This window comes from Haliaeetus leucocephalus, unplaced genomic scaffold, assembly GCF_000737465.1.
Source record: "Haliaeetus leucocephalus isolate CR32 unplaced genomic scaffold, Haliaeetus_leucocephalus-4.0 Scaffold295, whole genome shotgun sequence".
In the NCBI taxonomy this organism is placed as follows: domain Eukaryota; kingdom Metazoa; phylum Chordata; class Aves; order Accipitriformes; family Accipitridae; genus Haliaeetus; species Haliaeetus leucocephalus.
Genome location: NW_010972731.1, coordinates 9,832,476 through 9,848,394, shown reverse-complemented (window position 1 = coordinate 9,848,394; position 15,919 = coordinate 9,832,476). Strand labels below are relative to the sequence as shown.

Sequence of the window (15,919 nt, the reverse complement as noted above, 5' to 3'; positions counted from 1 at the left end):
CGCGGGTGGGCGGGGCCGGGGCCGCGGAACGGAGGCCCCGCGCTCCGGCTCGGACACCGGCTTAAAGGCGGGGAGCCGCCACCCTCAGCGGGGTCTGTGGAGAAAAAACAGCGGGGGAGTGTCCCAGAGCGGGACAAACTCGCACCCAAAATACCGCCGGGGCGGCCAGGACCCGGGAAGGTGCTCCGGAACCCCGCTGCACCGGGGGTGCGGACCTCCCTCCCGCCGTCCTCATGGCTCAGCGTACCTGGGCAATAAAATACGCCCGTTCTCCTCCCGCACAGCTGGAAGCGCAGGGGCTTTTAACCGAAGGCCTTGGCCTCGGCCCCGCTGTGGGCCGGTGTCCCCGCAGCGCAGCTGGCAGGCAGGAGGCGACTGTGGGGAGGATGAGGAGGAGAAAGCCCCAAACGTGCCTGGAGCTCTGCAGAGCCCAAAGGAAGGAGCCAGAGCAAGACAAGATGCGGGGCCTGGGGACGGATGAGTGTCTCAGAGGTTTTTTCTCACAGGCTGGCCCCAAAGCCCTCCCCCTGCTTGCTCTCTTCCCTCCGTTTTGTACCTTTCCCTATAAACCGCCTCTGCCAGAGTCCAGATAGCCCAACTCTCACCATTCCTCACGTTGTTGCCTGCACATTAGCACACAGGCCCCAGTGAAAACAGGGTGGGTAAGCCCCTGCAACAGATCCTGCCCTGGCTCCAAGCAGTCTGCTACGAGGGCTGATTGTTGGGATAGGTTTGCTTTTTTTTTTCTTTTTTTTTTAATTCAGAAAGAAAAAGTAATGGGGGTGAGGGAACACTGGCCCAGAAAGCAGCAGGAAACACTTGTATGAAAGAAGCATTAGGGCTCCTGGGCTGCAGGGCTCTACAGCAGTCTCTTGTAAAGCATGGTCAGCTACAGAGAAAGGCCATGGCAGAAGCAGCCAGTTTATACTCCTCCTGCCAGACACTGGCACAGAAACCAAAAGGAAGAAGGAGATGGCGGATCCTGAGGAAAGGAGCCATTATGGAGTCCAGGCCGGCACTGCTGGCACACAGTCCCTCCCCACCTGTGGCTAAGGCAATATGGCAACATCCAAGCCTGCTGAACTTCAGCTCCTGCCCCAGAGCTCTGCTTCTGGGAAGCCAGTCACCTCTCCCACCTCACTGAAGGGCTGCACGCCTTGCATGAACGCTAGTTTGTATCTCAGTCGGATGGGATCCTATGAGAGAAAGGAACAGAGAGAGGGGCATGTCATGGTTGCAGATTCCTGGGCCCGCTTCAGCCTCACCCCTCGAAGCCTTGCTGCAATGAATCACCCTCTGGAAGGGGAGAGTAACACTTCAGCCACGTGGAACCTCTGCACAGAACGAGACCTGGATCTTCATAAGATATTCAGGGAGCAACTGGGAGACCTATGCAAGCCACACAGGGGCATGCTTGGCAATCCAGGCCTGGCCAACCTTCACAGTGACAGAAGATTCCTTACACCAATCATCAGTCTCATAATTATTCACCAATGCAACAGAACTGCCACCCATTGCTTGCTCCTTGGGTGGCCTCGTGTTCCATCAGCTGCAAACATCCACACAGTGTCTACCAGGAGCCATCTCTGCAGGTAGACTGAGGCAGAGCTGTGCAGGCCCCTGCAGCAACTGCCCATTCAATCCTTCAGATTATAGCTCTGGAAAGCTGTTTCAGTGGGAAAAATGTCTTCCCAGCACAGCCCAGACTGCTCTGTCTCTCCCCTGCATCTTCCTGCTAATGATATTCTCCCCATCTTTCATACAAATACCCCACCCGCTACAGTGACATTCCGAGTGCTCCACCAGCAGACTCCATCACCACACATACCTTGCGTGGATTGGCGAGCAGCAGGACCTGGGATACCACTGCAGGGGGGAGGAGAGGACTGAAGGCGGGCAGCTCAGTACCGGATGCTGGTTGTAACTTTATTTTCATGGTCTGAAAGAGAAAACAAAAGGAATGCTTTTTGGTCCATGCTGGGACCACCTGGAAGATGAGGGTGACCTTCCCAGACTTTGGACACTTCTCGCAGTCACCACAATCGATCAAAGATTATCAAGAGTGGCTTCGCAACGACATCAGCCAGCTCCCTCAGCACTCCCAGGGAGGGACCCAGGCCTTTTTCAGCATCCCAGAAGAGCAAGAAGGAGGACCCAGGGAACTACAGGCCACACATTTTGGCATTTAATGAAAAGCATGCCTTTTCACAGCCTGCATCTAAAGGCAGATATTCCTAAATAGATAATTCCATGCTGTACATACAAAGGCAGAACGAGTGCCTTCCCCAGGAGGCTAAACCAGCATGTATGGAGCCCCGTCTAGTTGTCACAAGGCCAGGGATATACGCTGTGAAACAAACACTGGCGCCACAGGCACCACCATACAGCAGGTTCACCGTTCAGAGAAAGTGAGGCGTGCAATTTCTGATGAGCAAAGAAAATCCTAAGCAAGTAAGGGCGAACCTTCTCCTCAGGACATTTCTGAGTCGTCCCTCTTCTCTGCCACTCACCACAGGCTTCTCACCTTCGGGACTGCAGCCTGGAATGCTATGTCCTTAATTGGTTGAGCTGATGTGCTCAGCATGGAAAGAACCAGCACCAGCACATCTGGTCGGCCAGGAGCCCGGTCTCTGGAGAAGTGGAGCATGGCCTTGAAACCATTCCTGTCATACACAGTAAGTGGACAGATACTGCCTGCCGGAGACAAAAGGAGAGTCAGAAACAAAGCGTGGATTCCCCTTCCTTCTGAGGGCAGAACAGCAAAGACAGGATAAGGAACAGCAAAGAGGAAACACGCATACAAACTTTTACTTCCTCCAGCAAACTCACAGACCAAGCAGCTGCCTGTGATTTACATTTTGCCTCTAAGGCAGAGAAAGGAATCTGATTGTCTAAATTGGAGATTTAGCAGCTCAGATTTCAACAGTCAGCTGGAGATGTCAAGTGTGGATCCAATAGAGATACGATGGGAAAAGCAAAATGTAATTCTTCGGCACACACAAGACTTAGCCCTTATCACCATTGCCTGGTAAATCCACACCTAACTATCACCATTCAGCCCTTCCAAAATCTGGTAAATCCTTCACTTGAGAGACTGAAGGCAGAAGACAATCAGGTCATAATGTCTCTGCACCTGTCCTCTTCCAAAAGTAGCGACAGCCCTGCAGTCCTCGTAACAGGATGTGTCCTGCTCTGAGACACTGGGGTGCCATGTACCCAGGCTGATGCTCCATCAAGTGGTTGCAGGGCTGGGCCAAAGAGTGCTGAATTGAAAAGCAGAGGTGGAAAGAACAGCTCTGCTTTGGGAAGCAGAGCAACTCCCACCCATAGATACCTTTTTAGCCTCTGGAGAAGAACTGCTTGAAACTTGATTAAAGGTGCTAAGGGCAAACAGTTTAGAAGCACATCACAGAGGTTAGCCAGGGCAGGAAACTCCTGACTACTGAGTAGGGAGGACAAGGACATTTCCATGGTATGATCCCTAGCACTTGCTCAACTTCTCAGATACATTAAGTCCTTCACAGAACAGTCATTACTTTTCTCCAGCCAACCCACACAGCATGAAGCTACTTTGGCTTGCTCGCCTGCAAAAATCACAGAAGAGCTCTAGTAAGCCACTAGTAAGCAGAGCTGGGGCACAGAAATCATTGCACTTACTCGGTGTAATTGAAATTAAAGGGACAAAAAGGTTTTCTAGAGAAGCATCATAGGAAGCTGGATGCAAAGAGGCAGCAGGCTTCAGCTCGTAGCCTAGGCTGGAGAATGAAGTATCTGCCATTGAGCTATTTGGAAGATCTGGAAAGGGCAATTTCATGGGTGATAAATCCCTGGAAAGAAAAGCATGTAGAAAGCTTATATTAACTGGGGAGACTACATGGTATATACCATCTTCTGCTGTGTGCATTTGTATTCCCAATCCCTCATCCCTTTTAGGTATACAGAAAGTACAAGCTTATACTCTCCGAGTTCTTGAGAAATTAAAAAACTGTCTCTATTTCATATGGGAAGAAGTTGCTGTTTCAGCATTCAGTAAGGCAGACTTTGATTTCTGTTACTATCGTGAAACTTTGTTTCAGGGCTTTGGAAGCCTACTCTCCCCATTCACAGGCTCTCCGGAGCTCTAGTCAGTGAGATTAAAGGAAATTCTAGCTCAAAGAAGTTGGGAATCTCCAGTAAAATTTCCTGGCTTGTATTATGGCAGACTGGATAAGCATATTGTAATGGTCACCTGCTGTGAAGACATGTGGATGATTAATTTGGTTCATGAACTGTTAGGCTTCCACTGAATGCGTGGAAACTACTTTGTTGCAGCCTGAAGAAAGCTGGGGAAAGTATTTTTTGAGTCACAGGTTATTATAAAAAGACCTGACTGCAATGGTTTTGTTCCTTTACCTCAGGATCACCTTGTTACTAGGCCATGGGGTTTGTCTCTCCAAGTTTCTGACCCTTGGAAGGTCCTAGTGTGCAATTGCACACAGTGCAATTAACAGGATCATAACTGCTGCTTAAGAGCCAATGCACAGATGGATAGCTTGCCATCACTAACCAGTTGTAGTTGAAAGGTTTTCCTAAAACTCACTGCTCTAAAACAGTAGTCCTCATCTCCAAAGGCAGTCTGTATTATGCAGAGTTTGCTTACAAGGATAATGTCTTGGTCCTGGATGGTGGAGAGAGCTGATCAGCCAGGCCCCGAAATGCATTCTTCTCCGAACAGCTGTCTTCCCAGCTCTCCTGCAGTCCCAGTGTTTGAACAGCACTTACAATTTCACCATATCCATTGTGTACATCAGTCTGAAAAGTAAGGCACTTCTGGTTCATGCTATAGAACATCACATCAGCAAAAATCAGACCTGTTCCACTGAGAACCACCTCATTTTCAATAACACTACTTAAAGTAGAAATAAATATGAGTAATCTGGTTGCAAACTGCAACTGAGAAATTCATTGCAGAGGACAAGGATTCCAGTTTCCCTTCAGAATAGAGCAGTGTAACAAAAGGCTGCCAGAGAAAGCTAGATCAAGAATCACATCTGATTTTTGTCCTTTGTACCTTATGGACTTAAGTATCTGAGGATCACTCACCTCTGCTAATCCAAAATCAGGTGGTGGTTTCTGTGCAACAGGAGAGTTGCTGAGACCTAAGAAAGATGCCAAAATGCTACAGATCAATTACAAAAAACAAGGGTTTTCTACAGGTTCTTGTTGTCTAACAGCAGTTTAACTACAGTCTAACACCATTAAAGAAACTACATTCTTGAAAATTTACGACACTGGCTGAAAGGGTCTACTTTCTCTTAGGACTGACATTAAAGTCAAAGTTCTCCTATCTTCATTAAACACCACGAACCCTAGTAACAAGGGTAACGCTGTACTGAATTGCACATACAAACCTAATGACTTTAACTCCTCATCGAGCAGACAGGTAGAGGTTGTGCTGCTGTGCCGGGAGGCGGTGGTTATGTTTGCAAATTGGTCTGTAGGAGACTGGGATGTCGCCTCCAGTTCAGAGAAGTCAATCAGTGTATAGCTCTTCATGCGTCTTGGAGTTGGCCGGCATGCTTTGGAAAGAGCAGAAAGAGTTAAAGAGAAACCTCCTGAAAGGAACAGTGTATTTATGGGTGCAGGCATGCCCGAAAGGACTCATAGATGAAGAACTTCAGGAATATTTCCTATCAACTATACATAAAAGCAAATGATGGTTACATCATAGTTTTCCTGTGTTAAAGGATTTTCTCCACATTTATTCTCCGAGAACCATTTCCCTTCCGAACTCCACTCATACATGACGTGCAGGAGCAGAGCTGTCATGGAATGCTGCTGGATGCTCTTTACCTGCTGCATCAGCAGAACTGGTAGCTGAACCTCCTCCATCACCATTTTCATGCCTGGCTACAACCCGCCTGTACTGCCCGAGCGCCTGTGTGAGTTTGTCATTGGCCTGCAGTATCTCAGCTGGAAAACAAGAGAAGAAACAAAACATTAATGTTCTAATGGGAGGGTCAGTTCCACGGCACTCTCCAAACTGCACATGAGGGAGGTACAGTGCATCTAAGGACTTGCCTGGAGCAAAGTCTAGTGGGGCAATATGCCTTAAACTCCTGACTAGTTTTTCATTCCATTTCCTGAAGTGCAGCATTTTGCGCATACATCTGCTGATTTCAGGCCTCTCTCATATTCATCAAGATCACTTTGAAATCTGATCCTATCTCTAAAGCACTTACAGTTCCTGCCATTTCTTATGCACTTTATTGTTCTCTGCAAGTTTGCCAAGTGTACTTGAGTATATAATCCAGCACTCCCCAGCTGAGGAACCCTGGCATTCATGGGTATGAATGAAATGTTTGAGGCACAGCTGAGCTCTTATGTTTGCTGTTTAAGATCTCTATTCAGCAAGGCATCCCTTCAGTCAGGTTTTCAAGGCATATGGACAAGACTGTGAAATGCAGTCCTCTGGGAAGGGCTAAATTTCACAACCATGGAATTCAAAGATTCCACTCATATGGCCCTCCTCAATATATTACTTAAGAAATTCAAAAAATATTCTCCCTTCTGTGTTGATAGACAGGGAGAACTTCAATCTCTGTAGAGATAAGACTGCAAAAGCCTCCAGTTCTCTGAACACCAGAACTCCACAAACTCTGAAAACCACCTTGGCTAGAAGAAACTGGATTGACTGTTTAACTTTGGGCTCCAAGTGAAAATCTATACCTTCCTTGGAAAGGGGTGGGAGGAGCTTCCCATGGGCATGGTTTAAAGGTGAATGTGGAAAGCTTTGGCAGCACGGTAGCAAGTGCCTAAGCATTCCCCTCTCAGAGGAAGGGCGTATCCCACTTGTCAAAGCAAAGGTAGATGAATTTAACTGCAAAGAAATCCAAGGACAGGGTTGGTTCTTACCTAGAGCCTCATCATCATCAACTGTCTCACTGGCAAGGCGAAAGAGCAGTGGCCTGAGCTTCTCACAGCGTTGAAACAGAGTCTATGGAAGGAAATGGTTCACATCATTGCTCAGGAGATCCCAGACAGTCTCACACTTCCCTGTTCCTGTGATCACCTGTAAGTGATGCTACCCCTCTAGGAGAGGAAGATGCGCTTTCTGCCCAGGTCCAGACAAAGGGTATCAATGCTGCATGTTGCTGTACTCTTAAAAATCCACAGTGGCCTGGAAGTACAGACACTGGAACAAGGAGGGTTTGCTGGTATCTCCTCAGCAATCGCATCCTCTCTATGCATACAGATGTAAGAGAGATCAGTGTAAAATTACTCAATTTAAAAGAAAAAGTATCCAGGTGTGAATAGATCGATCACGGTACTCAGAGGGAAGTATTACAACTGCCAGTTGCAACTACCGTCAGACAATGCAAGGCCGCTTGGTTTTTAGGAAGTAAGGAGGCACGGAGGCAGCCACTTCTTCAGTCTGAAAGTAGACTCTCTTCCATCTACAGCAGCAGCCCTCCCAACAGCAGCTAACTCCAAACTCTGCTGTCACACACAGCCACAGAAGTTCTTACCTACAAAAATTCAGTTTCTAGAGTTTTTTTAATTTGAGAGTCTGGTAAGCATCCTAATGGAGTTTCAGATATTTGGAGGCCATAAAGCTCTTCTGACAGCCCTATTAGTGACATCAAACGTTTCCACAATTCATTGATAATTATGAGCAGCAGCAGACCAGTGAACTCTGGGCAGAAAAAAGGGAATCACATAAACCATAGCACAAGCTGAAGAACCCACAGCTTTGAGCTTCTCTGGTCGGATCTCGTCACACCCACCTAAGCATGCCCAGGCTCAAGGGGATTCCTGTGTGCTACACCACTGTTGGAGGAAGAACCATTTCCCCGTAAGATACCACAAGAAGAGCAGCTAACCTGGACAGAAAGTCAAATTGGCACAGCAGGAGCCGGTTCCATTCCAATTTCCATTACACTGATGGAAGGGACTGTTATTCATCAAATATGCTGGAAACTATTTGCTGTGGTAATGCTGTTTCCTTGGCAGAAGCTGCCCTTTGAATCCTGTTGCCCTGGGCCCTCCCAGCCATAGCCAGTCAAAAGAACTTCTTATGCAGGAAAAAGACCATTTACCTGTAGGGACTCCTGGTCAGATTTGGATAATTCTTGTCTCTTGTAATTTTCCAGTAATTCGTCCATACGTTTCACATTCTCAGAAACCTCACTGATGGTATTCACTCTTCTGGACACCTTAGCTGACTTTTCTTGTTCCTTTGATGAAAAATGAAATAAAAGTATATGATGATTTGGCTAGTATAGCCAATGCATGTTGCTTTCTACTAGTATCTTATTGCAGGTAGAGGAGGCACAAAGCAGTGTGTGTAAGGACTCACCCCCCCAGCAGCTCCAGTATCAGTGCTGCACCACACTTCCCTGTCAAGGGTGAAGATGGAAACCTCCTGCCCCTCTCAGGGTACCCTGGCCAGTGTGCTGGTGCATAAGAATTCATTTCACCACAGTCACGAGTAAGACTTCAAAATTAGAGTTGGGAGCTGGTGGCTTCTGCCATGTAGAACAACAGTCTCAAAACGACAGCAGGGATTTCGTTAAACCAAACCAAATCTCCTATTTATGCAGAGAATTGGTGTGCCCTTTCAGATGGAAGATGAAGACAGACACACCAGACGTGCACGCACACATTGCTGTACAAAACAGGCAGTTTTGTACAGATATGGCTTTTTTCCACTTGGGAACTGAGTCTATTTTTGGAAACTTGCTATCACTAATGCAGTACTACTGTCGGGATCCCACTAAAGTAGAAGTGTCCTGTCATACAGGCTCCTGGGTATAAATATTTGCTCTTCCTGGCAATGGCATATTTTAGGGAAACAAAACAAAATAATCCCACATTGAAATTTTGGAATAACAAATACTGAAAATCGTCCCTCCTCTGGGGCAGCTTAAATAGTTCACCTGAGACTGATAACGCAGCAAGGTTCCCACTACCACCTCTTGGTGTTCCCTTTAATACCAATGAGGTGGCAGGCACTACAGAGGTCAGGTATAGAGGGACCACTGTCAAAAACTGAACTACCAAGTCCCCTCCCACCCTCCCCAGCTGCAAACACAGCTTCTGACCCAAGGAGCTCCCTACCTCTTTAATCATGCTCTTGATCAGACGGTTGGCAGCCTGCAGGTCTTCAGAGTGGTTGCTCTTTAAAAGCCTTGCTAAGAGCTGTTGAGGGGATAGCATTGGACAACAGTGAGCAGCAGTCTCTAGGCACCATACTACAGGCACACATCACATAAGAGCAGATACTGAGAGACACCCACTGTCATAATATTTTGTATAATTCTGGAAATAAGTGGACTCATGTCCCATAATCTAATCCAGATTACATTGCTGCCTCCTACAGCTGCCTGCACACACTGGCTGTTTGGGTATAGGAACTCTCTGGCTCTGCAGAACTTTTCCCTCCCTTGGGAAAGTTTCTATTAAACTGATGTTTTTCTCTAGAAAAGTTTCACTTTTTGCTAAGCAAAAAATTCTGACAAAGCATCAAAGAATTCTCTAGCTGTTGTACAGCATGAAGTATTAGCATTATTCTGAAGATACTCTGTCTGAAACAGCAAAAGCTCCCAAAATATGTCCGAGCCTGTTTTCTCATCAGTACAAATCGGGGCGGGGGGGGGGGGAAGGCTTGAAAAACCCAAAGGTTTTCCTTGGATTTCTCTTCATCTGTGTCAAAAATAGAATTCTGAGGTCTCGGAGAAGGGGGAGGTAAAATTTTGTCTTCTGGCAGTTTGGGGTCTTCTTTTACAATCCCTGGAATGGGTAACAGTATTTGTTCATTGACGCCTGAGCTGTTAAAACACCAATGCTCAATGGTGCATTGGATTTTGCACCTATTTCTTTCACCCCGCCCCAGAACTTTACAGAATGAGATGAAGCAGCAAGGAGTTGCCTTAGCACACATACAGACAAAAGACTTCCCTTTCTCCCTTGAATTAAGCACAGGCTAAATGAGATTTTCAGGGTAGAAAATAAAATTCAGATGAGCTGAACTCCCTCTGGGTGAATTGCTAAAAATCTCCCATAGCAAGAGCACTGGGAGCACACCAGTATTGACCTCCGAGCAGCAGGATCGCCACAATCAGTACAACCATAAAATGTAGGGCACCAAACACACACAACCGAGTACCAAAGGAACCCCTAACGCCAACAGTGATTCCGTGGACGTCCCCCATCATGCCTCTCCGGCCAGCGCTTGCAGCAGCAGCAACCTCTGACTGTGCAGGCGTTGGATGGGCAGCGGTCCCCGAGAGCTGCCCCGCAGGAGGGCACCCAGCACCCCTGCTCAGCACCCCACCGGTGCTGCAGCAACAGCCCAGCCTGCAGCAGTCGCTGCACAAAGGAAAGGCAGTGACAGTGAGGAAGCTTTCCACAGCAGTACTTGGGGGAAGGCTTGCAAAGCCATTTGAGGCTCAAAGATGCACAAAGCAAACCTGGTGGGAAGCATCTAAACAAATTCCCTAAATCCCCTGAACTTCCACAGAAAGTATTATGGTACTTTCTTAGTTAAGCTGTGAAATTTATTACCTGGGATATCAAGACGGGATTGGACAAATTTCTGGATTACAATACCATTAAGGACTATTAAATATGATGGAATGGATGAAAAATCCAGCTCAGGATCTCTCCAAACCCATCCCTCATAATCCTGGGAGAGTACTCCAGGGCAAAGATCACGCTGAGTTTGTCCTGTACCTTTTCCCTGCACAACAGTGGTGAGCACTGTGTGAAGAGAGGCCACAAGGCTAGCCTAATCTTTAACTCAACAAGGCTGTTCTTCGGTAAATCTCTTTAAACAGTTGCATGCATCCTTAAGTACCCAAACAGCCTTGTAAGCGTGGCCTTTGTCCTTTTCTCCTTACAACATTTTATGAAAAAAGCTGAGTCACAAATTAAAGAGGGCAGATATCTGTGGTCTGAAACCATGTGACTTGGAAAGCTAAAAAGGAAACTGAAATAACAGAACTAAACCTTGTTTCTTTAGCATCTGATAAGCATCCCGGATTTTAACTTCCTGAGGAAACCAGACTGTCCAACTGAATATTACTTCTGTGACTCTTGACTTTACTTTTTCTGAAGACCAGGTTCCATAGTACTGAAAAAAAACCAAACCAAAACAAAAAAGTAAAGTAAGACAAAAAAGATTAAAACCAAACAATTAGTGCCAGATATGGCATATGGGTCTAGCCCCAAGTTGTTTGTGTGCAGAAACCAAGTAGCAAATGGATTCCCAACACTTTATTCACAGTGTTGTCAACTGTGTATCTTGTGGTATAGGAAATGGTGTATATAGCTGTGGCTGTAAATACAAGGAATGCTATTAAGTGTATGATAATTACATAAATATTCTATGACAATCAAAATGAAACCATTTCAAAACTTCTCTGATTGGTTATTGAATCCGAAACCAAAAGTAGGTTGTTTTATTTTAGTGTAAACAGTTCTGTGCTTGACTTTAAATACTTCCCTTAACTGCCTGCAACGCAAATAGCACCACTGGCCTCAGCCAGACCCAGACAAATGAAAACTGAACAACACAAGAAACGAAAGTTACTGTCTTTTCTCAGCATCTGGATGTTTTCTCTGATTTCTCTCATTATTGCCTACAAGCACTCACTTTAATGTATTATAAAAACATCAGGAGGAATGACAAAAGCCACATGCAAACCTCCAAAGCATTAGGCATTTTAAACTCATTAAATGATACCTGTTCTGCCAAAACAGCAAACAAAGCACTCTGTAGTGACATATTCTTTAAATTTTCTTGTTTCACTGAAATACGTCTACCAAACCCGGGACTGAGAGAAGAGGTTTTGCTGTTCAGTTAAACATTTCCCTGAAATCAGCTTTTTGCACCTCTGCCATCGAGATGATGTAATGGAAAATGAAGCTTGTACAAGTGGTAAATGTGTGCAGGACCCACTAAAAGGGGGAATCGATTGCTGAGTTGCTGAGAAGGGTATTTAAGAAAGTCCCAGGTCTGCTATTTGATGCAAGAGGAGCAAGGCGTGAAGATTACACAGTCTCTGATAAAACAGCTCTCCATTTTTCATCATGAGAGGCACTGCCAGGGGACCCAGTGCATCCATTCCAAACTCACAGCTCACTTAGCTTCTCAAACTAAACTTCTCATTTCTGTTGGCTGCTTCTCTTCTCAGGAGGCGGCAACTGCACTCAGAAGCAAAGTGCCCACAGCAGGGAGCAGGAATGACTATGTTGAATATATTGAATGAATATATTGCGAGCCAGGGAAGCGGAGCGGCAGGAAGGGACTTGGCAGCTTCCACGTTAGTACAGCTGATCCCTTCCAGCCCGCTCCTGACTTAGGGCTGTCGCTGCCCGGGGGCTGGGAGCCCTCTGCCTGGCCTTCAGGACACCCTCAGCAGGACCCCAAAGGGGCTGCAAGAATGCACAACTGTCAGGCGATGGTGGAGCAAGAGCTGCACAAGGGCTGCATGAGGGCTGCTGAAATCCAGTCCCCCCTGCCGCTACCCAAGCTGATCCTGCCCCATGAACAGGACCCAAACCCAGGCTAACCTCTGACAGGACAAAGCAAGAAGGAGAGCAGCCTGAGCACAAGAGTCTGAGGACAGAGCGTAAGAAAACAGGGGAGAGGCTCTGGGCAGCTCCTGGCATCTCTGTCCTCTGACACTTCCCCGACCAAAGTTCTGTAAATCACCAAGAGGCAAAAGGGGTCACAGGAACAATTTCAAGCTCCTCTAGAGTCCCTGACTCTCTCTGCAGAGCTGGGAGAAACCACAAGGAAAAATCTTTTCACAGAAAGACTCTGGCTTGCATCTTTTACAGGGGGATTCACATCCAGTCCTTATGCTTGGAGGCACAGAATATAAATTCTGCTCTACTTCTATGTGAGATTAATTCTAAGTTTTCATATCCAGCATGAAATAAACAGTGTGCCCCATGTGTTTTGTCCAGTGTAACCATGACCACCTACCTTTGGGGAAAGCACTTTAATCAGCTCATTCAGAAACCTGAATTTTGCTATTTCATTATGAAATCTTTCGCCGCAGTTATTCACACAGGTCTCTAGCACCTGCAGAAAACAAAACAGTACCAAACAGAAACTGTAGACACAAGTCTTGGGGAATTTTTTAAAATAACTTTGCCATTAAAATACTAAATCTAAGAACTTTCTGGCTCTGCATTCACAAATACAAGATACTAAGGAAGTTGTGCAGCAAGAACATGTATTTCTCCTTCATCCAATCTTCTTAAGCAGCATTATTAAGACCATCTGCTATGTTCTACCCATCGCTAATAACTTTTGGGCCACTGACCCTGTGGTGGAACCACAGGTCAAACAGCAAGAACTGCAGACCACTGAAACACCTCAGCAGAGCAACAAGGAAAGGAACAACAGCAGTTACTCCCTCCGTTATACCCTGGTTTCTGTATTCCTTATGCAATGGAAAGTTAAAAGGGAGAGACATCTAAGAGAAAAAGAAGAGACAGCTATACTGTCTCTACCCGCCAAATTCTGCTTCCAGGTTACTGCTGCCTCTCCTTGCACACAGATGAAAGCACTTACTGTGAGAGCATGGAGAGCTTCCATCTCCTGAGGTGACTGTATTTTATGCGCCAGCAGCCTCAGTGCAAGCGATGGGCTGGGGAGTAGCAAAAGCAAGTCAGACAACGGACAAGTTCCCAAGAAAAACAAATGCTGCTGATTTTGCCCTGCAGAGAAGAGCAACTGCCGGATTCACAACCTGCTACCTGACAGACACCCTTCTTCTGGCGGAGCGCTGGCCTGGGGGACACACGCACAAGGGGCGAGAGATGAATTGAAGCAGCTTGTGCGACCCCAGTGCTGTCCTCCAGCTGTGGCCAGAGGCTGTCCTCTGGGAGGGAGCCAGATGGGAGAGGCTGGGGGCTCTCCCTGGGCAAGTGCCATGCAAGCTGGCTCCCTGCAGGAGCCTTGATGCAGAGCCCGAGACAGTTTGCTGACTGCCCCTGTGCACACACGCTGCTGGGGCAGACGGGTGCCAGACTACGGGCTCTGAATGCACAGGCGTCTGCTCTGAAGAAAGAGATGACCACTAAGCTTTGACAGGTTATTTGCTTAATTAGTTCCTGCTCCTCCCCACAGAGCTGAGACTATCAGCTGGAAGGTGTGGGAGTCCCAGCAGAGATCTCCCACGTCTTTGAAAGGAAAATCCGAGGCTGAGCCCACCCACGGCTTCCCTACAGCAGGTATCCTCGCCCAGTCTCCCGAGAGGCTGGTGAGGGCACAGCAGGCAGAACCTGCTGCCTTGTGGGTTGCAGCAATGGCTGTCGGAGCCCATTCCTAGACATCAACCTCCACCACATTGGCATACTCCTCTTTGCAACTTATTTACACTCTCAGGAGCAGCAGAGCCCAGCAAGCACTCCCAGCTGTCTCTTCGGGCTCCCCACACCACGGCTTACAGATCCCATTCCCCCTGCAGCCATGAGAGAAGCTCAGAGCCAGATACAACCCAGAGCAAACACAAAGAGCTGTCTGTCTGCCTTACCCTTCTATGTCAGCATTCACCTGGTCACAGAACCGCTGGATGCATTCCCAGTTTTCCTCGGGGATACTTGGGTCAGTGGCCTTATCTTACATAGGAAAAAAAAAGAAAGAAAAAAGGAAAAAAACAGCCTCAGTGCGAGATGTGTACAAGCGAGCAGCACAAGGCAGGAAGCGGCTCAGACCTCGCACTGCTACCAGCTGCATTAGGGCTTTTTGTAAAATGGGCAGAAATGGAAGACACAGGACAAGAACAAAACAGCTGTTACTAAAATATGCCTAAAAATACAGTCCTGAATACACATTCTTAAACAGTCAAAGTCAGGCATAAACTGAGGTGCTGAAAGCAGCAACAGCATGATGTTGCTTTCAGCACAAAGCACGTGAAACTGTTAAAAAGCATTTACAGCCAGCTCTCCCAGGACTGGACTGCAAACCTTGCCGTGCGGGAACACAGGCATAGTTTACCCTTTTGCAAAAGGGCTGCATGAGTGCCTGTCCCAAAGCTCTGCCTCCACGGCTGAATTGAGGAAAACAAGTATTTTTCAGTTTTATCCACTCCCCAGTCCAGCGCTTTGGCAGGACTGGGGCTGACAACAGACAGACAAGTCTGGGAGCAGGACAGATGCAGCAGGTTAAGACAGCACCCATGAACATCACCCTAAAGGGGCTCCGTGGAGGAGATGGACCCTTCCCCACAGAGCTGAAGCTGCTCCGGTGCCCACCAGTCCCCAGCCCCACTCACTGAGCCACTGCTCCAGTTCCCCAGTGCCAGCCATGGACTCTTGCTCCGCTCCGCCCCGCTGCTCGCAGGAAGCAGATCCACCCGCCGTCGTTCCTTGCGTGCCACCGCTCGCCCCCGTGAGTTTTCGTGGCGTGGAAGTGTAGACTGTGGGTGTGGGCTGGCTCAGTAAAACATACCCCCCCACTCCCTCCCACTTCCGACTGCTCCTCCCCTTGCTGGCGTGCAAAGCAAGCACACATTGGAGAGAACGGAATCAAAAGTCACCATATTAATTTAATAATTAAAAGGTCACCATCCAAAAGAGGAAAAAACATCCCAATCTCCTGGTCAGGGATATTTTTAGCAGAACCACATGCATGACACAGTACACAAGGAGGGGAGTCCCTCTCTCTGAGCAGCTCACTCAGCCGGGTAGGACACCAGGGCAGCTAAGAGGGCAGCAGCTATAATATACATAATATATTATATATATTCATATATATAAAAATACCCTTCCTGTGCTATTTTTTGGGGACCTCTGTAGTTGTAGGTGTAGGCACCCTGATTGTGAGGCCCTCTCCAAAAAGAGACCAATTGCTTGAGAGGAACCGTGCTGGTATCAGAATTAGCACTGCTTTCTGTCCACATGGTCTGAATTTAAACGCTGA

At 47.3% G+C, this 15,919-nt stretch overlaps 1 protein-coding gene across 4 annotated transcripts; it reads right to left on the bottom strand.

Annotated features, from left to right (window-relative positions):
• Positions 1 to 231: 231 nt before the first annotated feature.
• On the bottom strand, positions 232 to 15,385 carry GGA2 (golgi-associated, gamma adaptin ear containing, ARF binding protein 2). 4 transcript variants are annotated; one of them, XM_010570509.1, is made up of 19 exons: positions 15,273 to 15,385; positions 14,532 to 14,616; positions 13,568 to 13,643; positions 12,974 to 13,072; positions 10,990 to 11,113; positions 10,546 to 10,740; positions 9,668 to 9,771; positions 9,100 to 9,180; positions 8,079 to 8,216; positions 6,895 to 6,976; positions 5,833 to 5,952; positions 5,391 to 5,558; positions 5,083 to 5,138; positions 4,640 to 4,791; positions 3,658 to 3,827; positions 2,525 to 2,697; positions 1,829 to 1,939; positions 1,044 to 1,196; positions 232 to 467 (listed from the first exon to the last, which is right to left on the bottom strand). In XM_010570509.1, the coding sequence occupies exons 1-18, from the start codon at positions 15,304 to 15,306 to the stop codon at positions 1,086 to 1,088; spliced, it is 2,079 nt and encodes a 692-aa protein (XP_010568811.1). In that variant the 5' UTR covers positions 15,307 to 15,385; the 3' UTR covers positions 232 to 467; positions 1,044 to 1,085. The 4 variants fall into 4 exon arrangements, with proteins under 4 accessions (XP_010568811.1, XP_010568810.1, XP_010568812.1 ...); XM_010570508.1 differs by lacking the exon at positions 232 to 467 and having other exon boundaries at positions 799 to 1,196; XM_010570510.1 differs by lacking the exons at positions 232 to 467; positions 10,546 to 10,740 and having other exon boundaries at positions 799 to 1,196.
• Positions 15,386 to 15,919: the final 534 nt, after the last annotated feature.

Excerpts from the sequence above, each read along its gene's own strand:
- GGA2 (XM_010570509.1), bottom strand. The coding sequence starts at position 15,306 with ATGGCTGGCACTGGGGAACTGGAGCAGTGGCTCA. Across the intron at positions 8,217-9,099 it reads TCAAGAGCATGATTAAAGAG|GAACAAGAAAAGTCAGCTAA; the intron begins GTAGGGAGCTCC and ends TTTTCATCAAAG. Across the intron at positions 5,953-6,894 it reads TGATGATGATGAGGCTCTAG|CTGAGATACTGCAGGCCAAT; the intron begins GTAAGAACCAAC and ends CTTGTTTTCCAG.